At 42.1% G+C, this 5,285-nt stretch overlaps 1 protein-coding gene across 4 annotated transcripts in view; it reads right to left on the minus strand.

Annotated features, from left to right (window-relative positions):
- The window catches only part of LRP2 (LDL receptor related protein 2), a 224,340-nt gene that overhangs the window by 144,254 nt on the left and 74,801 nt on the right, over positions 1-5,285 (minus strand). For all 4 annotated transcript variants that reach the window (XM_037734498.1, XM_017517337.2, XM_037734499.1 and 1 more), the window contains exon 9: positions 4,794-4,913. In XM_037734498.1, the coding sequence (XP_037590426.1) occupies positions 4,794-4,913 (120 nt within the window). The remainder of the gene's footprint in view (positions 1-4,793; positions 4,914-5,285) is intronic.

Consider the following 5,285-nt stretch of genomic DNA (forward strand, 5'->3'; position numbering starts at 1 on the left):
GGGTTTCCCCATGTTTGCCAGGCTGGACTTGAACTCCTGAACTCAAGTGATAAGCCGAACTTGACCTCCCAAAGTGATGGAATTACAGGCGTGAGCCACTGCACCCAGCCCCAAAAAAGTTCTTCTAATGATCCCATTTTCCCTGAAGATGAAAGATAACATGAGCCAGCATGTCTTTCTTTCCAAGGACTGTGACTAACCAAAGGATAAAACCCAATCCAATCTGGACATGACCAAGTGAAAGGCCATGTGAGGGTGTAAAATGCCCTTATTGATGAATCCCTTCTGTGCCTTCACCTCAGCCCTGAGAAAGCTCCACCTAAGGCTTTGCCTCCACAGGAAAAAAAAAGTATAGGACATTCTCCCTCAAACCTCCAGAATGTCATAACCTTGCTTTGAATGCAAAATCCATGAGGCTATGCCTATGGATCTGGAGTCACTCTGAGCAGAAGTTCTGATGTCAAACAGAAGGAAACCAAAGGTGGAGAAGTCATAACTAGGAATTCTCTACCACAATTGCCCTTCCTGTTACCTGCACTATAAGTAATTTAAAGATTCGAATGAGTGGGCCAGGCACAGTGGCTCAGGCCTGTAATCCCAGCACTTTGGGAGGGCGAGGTGGGAAAATTGCTTGAGTCGAGGGTTTGAGATGAGCCTGGGCAATATAGTGACACTTTATACCTACTAAAAAAATTTTTTAATTAGCCAGGCATAGAGGTGCGTGTCTGTGGTCCCAGCTACTCAGGAGATTGAGGTGGGAGGCTGCAGTGAGCCATGATCATACCACTGCGCTCCAGCCTGGGTGACAGTGAGATCTATCTCAAAAAACAGGCTTTGAATGAGTGCATAAAATTGCTGTCACTTTTGTGACAATATGATTGTATCCTTGGATCACTACAGAGAAATATGAAGGTTAATTAACATCCATCAGCAGCCAGAGGGAAGACAAGAAAATTAAAAGTAGAATTGAGGGTTTTCATGAGAGCAGAAAAGATAGTGGGAACCACACAAAACACTGAAACACTACTTTACAATCCCCCTCTCACTCCAATACCTTCATCTATTTTTCTTTTCTTTTTATTCTTTGTCTCCTCCCACCAACAAATACTGCTGTGAAAATAATTCAAAAACTCCTTTTCAGCTGAGACCCCCTCGGCCACCCTCTGATCCATCTGGCTGTGTGAAACCCCACCATGCTGAATGACCTCCTTGCCCTCACTCTGCACCACGATGTCATTCTGTCAACAAACAGCATGTCCTGTCAATCAGAAACAATGAGCCCAGTAAACTGCTTCAGCATGCCTCAGAGCTTCCACTGCCAGGTCAAGACTACCAGGGGCAGATGAATGGTAGAAAGACACAAGATTTTGTGTCAGGATTATTCAGTGTTATTCTTGATTACCACGCTGGCATTCACTGGGGAGCCACGTCTAAGATAATAAATGTTGCATAGGTTTCCAACACCTGAAGCCTCTGTAATGTGTCAGCCATGCAGAGGGTTATAGCCATACAGAGAGTATTTGTTGAAATGAAATGCTTGAGAGAGCAAACCAAAGCAACAATTCCCCAAAAAATTCAGCTCAGCTAAAACAAGTGTAACTGGTTTCCTAATGTCATGTATGTAAAGAGTTCTCTACAAAGAAAGAAAAATACAGTCTTCTTTGAAACCAATGTGAAAAAAAATGTTAACTCAGCTTCAAAACTCAGAAGCAAATGACACATTCTTGAAGGACAGTGAAGGTCACAGAAAAGGTCTCTGCAGGTGGCAGGGGGCCTCATATTCACAAAGGCCCTCAAATGTAGACTTTTGAGATTATCTCCAAATGAGGTTGTCTGTACTAAAGTCCCAGAAACATGCTACCGGGAATAAAAGAAGATATCTGTTGTGGAACTTAAAATGAGTGCCCCAGAATTAGAACACACTACTTCCAATGTGCAATTAACTGAGTATGTTCTCTAATCCTGAAATGATCTTGTGCACAGCATAATACTGCAATAATCTGCCTTACATTCACTAGTAGGTTAAATGCAAAATTTTATAAAACAAGAACCTTGTTAGGACAGTCTTTCACTTTGTAAGGGGCTATAGAAAATTGAAGTGGTCTGAATCTCTGACATTTAGGAAACCTTAGACATTTGAAAATACAACCCAAGGCTCACCGTAGACTTACATGTTGGAAAACAGAGAATGTGCTATCTGGGCTCTAGGGTGGAACAAAAAACTGAGAACAGCTTGCGAGGCATCACAAGACTGAACTAGGGACTCCAAAAGAACAAATCACTTTTCCTGAAAGGACTTCATGGCCTATCAAGTTTCAACTGTAAGACAGCTCAGCCTCAACTCCTCTTTGGGAGTTGTTAAAGGAAAAGGAGAGGAAAGCTGATGTAATACTGAGAATGTGGCTTCTGGTATTTCTATTGGAACTTCTTGTCTAGTAAGAGAAAAGGAAAATGCCGGCCGGGCGCGGTGGCTCAAGCCTGTAATCCCAGCACTTTGGGAGGCCGAGGCGGGTGGATCACGAGGTCAAGAGATCGAGACCATCCTGGTCAACATGGTGAAACCCCGTCTCTACTAAAAATACAAAAAATTAGCTGGGCATGGTGGTGCGTGCCTGTAATCCCAGCTACTCAGGAGGCTGAGGCAGGAGAATTGCCTGAACCCAGGAGGCGGAGGTTGCGGTGAGCCGAGATCGCGCCATTGCACAAAAAAAGAGAAAAAAAGAAAAAAACCCCGTCTCAAAAAAAAAAAAAAAAAGAAGGAAAATGCCTAGAGAACTAAAAGGCTGGGAATGGGATTGGCAGCTGGGTAGCAGTGAAGGGAGGCAGAGGAGCCTGGCATTTGCCAAAGACACAGGAGCAGCTTCACACCCACAGATGAGCCCCACTCTGAGAAGAAGTGAGGCTGCCCTTCTGCCCAGGGGTGCTTGAAACGCAGGCAGGGCTCCCAGACTCAGGCCACCACCTAACCAATAAGGGCATTCGTGTGAAAGTACCTGTAAATTACTTGAATGTATCCTCAATATAATGATAATGATAACAATAAAACAGAAAAAGTATCCTGCAATCTTATTTAAGGACATTTGCAGATCATAACATTTTATTTATAAAATGTTTTGAAATGATTAGAAATTTGGGGGCCTTCTTAAATTATTCAGAATTCACTTAAGTCACTTGATCTTAAAGTACTTTGTTGAATAAAGTTAGTTAAGAGGAGCAATTAGATGGGCAACTTTGGGATGTGGTCCTGAGATTAAAAACCTACAATTACCCACCGTGAACACAAGGAAAAGCTCAACTGGATTGTTTTACTGGATACAAAAATCCAGTTTTTCTTGGCATATGATAAGTAAGTGAGCCCAACGATTACCGTTTTCAATAATGCTGAGGAGCAGACTATCTCAGGAATTTCAAGTTTAATTTGCAAACCAGAGTTTATTTCTGGTATCAATACATTTTTCTGTTTGCTAGTACTTCTGCTGAAAAGAGAAAAAATAAAATAAAGAAAAAAGAAAGGTTTTTCTGGCAATGAGTAGTTATTAAGATCGGCCATATTTGACAAAGTACAATTATGTTGGAAGCCATGAGCTGAGTCTAAAGTTGGAATGACTTCATTAAGTTTATCCAAATTCGATATTTTTTACCAAATTATATTAATATTTTAGAAACTATTTCAGAAGAAACACTTTTCTAGAAGTATTTCTTATATATTTCATGTTTGTTTTTATCCCAAAAGCCCTAAAGAATACTTCACATTTCTAAGGAATATCGAAAGAATATAAATATCCTGGGAAAATTCTGAATCATTTTGGAGATATAGATGACTACCAGATTTTAGTGAATAGTTTCAATTGCCTTTCAGATACGTTTTCCTAACAGCAGTAAAAACAGTCTTCTTTAACCTCTGTGATCACTTCCTGCTAGTATATTTGTTGTTCAGGTATCAAAAATTAGATAGAAGGAAAAAGAGATCAGAGCACCAAAAACTCACAGTCCAAATTCTAAGGAAACAAAAACTGATGATAGTTGGCCTAACTCTCCCATCCTAAGACCCCATCCTAATCATGGTGAGCTGTAAATCTGGCATCAAAATCAAAAATCTCTCAATGGGAGAAATCATGTCTGAAGTCAGAGAGGAGAGATGTGAGGAAATAGCTGGTGTACTGGTGTCTAGTTTAATGCCAGCCACCAGCTGGAAGCATCATAATAAAGAATCCGCTCATATTGAATGATAGCCCTAAGAGTATGTCACAGTCAGTGGAAATAGTAGCCAGTCATAGCATGGGCACTGACCCGCAGTCACCTGAGCAGTGACCTGGTGATCCTCTGCTGTGTCAGGTAACAACTCTTTAGTTGTGGGATCCTGGGGACATTTGTGCATCTTGGAGAAGAGGCCAGGGTAGCAAGGTAGGGGTGCTTGATGGGCTTAAGCAGCAGCTATCTACCAACCTCATGGAAGTAGTTTAGTACTCAATAACCAATATTGCTGCACCAATCCTGATGCCAAATACTTGAAAAAACAGAAAAGGACTACCTCCCTCATCAGGTAGTGGATAGGTTCCAAGTAGCTAGTCAACTCGCTCATCACAGAACCACTCTTTTGCCTTGTATACCACACCAAAGCTTCTCAGAGTTAAAATTCCCTATTTGCCAGGTTTTCTGTGAGGTCCAGGTTGCTCTTTGTTATGACAGACCATGACGACCCTCCACAAGTGCAACCTCTTGATGTCAGAGATCAAAGGACCTCTCAGTGTACTGTAATGAAAGACAAGTAGTCCCCACCCCCCATCACTTACCAACACAGGTACGGCTGTCATTGTGGTTAATGGTATAACCTGGGGGACAAAAACACACTCCTCCATATGGTGTTTCATGGCACTGGTACTGGCAGTTCAAGGCAGAACACAGAGTCGTACCTAAACAAAGAAAAGAAATGAATGGCGCCCTCTAGACAAGACCGATTTACCTAACAGCTTCTTTTTTCATGAGTAACAGCTAAGTAAGCATGTAGGAGATGTACAGAAAAATCTGTCACCCTTCAAAGCTTACTGCAAAACTTCGCAATAAAAAGCTCAACTGAGACAGGAAGATTGCTTGAAGCCAGGAGATCAAGACCAGCCTGGGTAACATAGCTAGACCTCATCTCCACAGAAAGTTAAAAATAAAAACATTGGGCCGGGCGCGGTGGCTCACGCCTGTAATCCCAGCACTTTGGGAGGCCGAGGCGGGTGGATCACGAGGTCAAGAGATTGAGACCATCCTGGTCAACATGGTGAAACCCCGTCTCT

Source organism: Cebus imitator, unplaced genomic scaffold (genome assembly GCF_001604975.1).
Source record: "Cebus imitator isolate Cc_AM_T3 unplaced genomic scaffold, Cebus_imitator-1.0 Scaffold628, whole genome shotgun sequence".
Lineage (NCBI taxonomy): Eukaryota > Metazoa > Chordata > Mammalia > Primates > Cebidae > Cebus > Cebus imitator.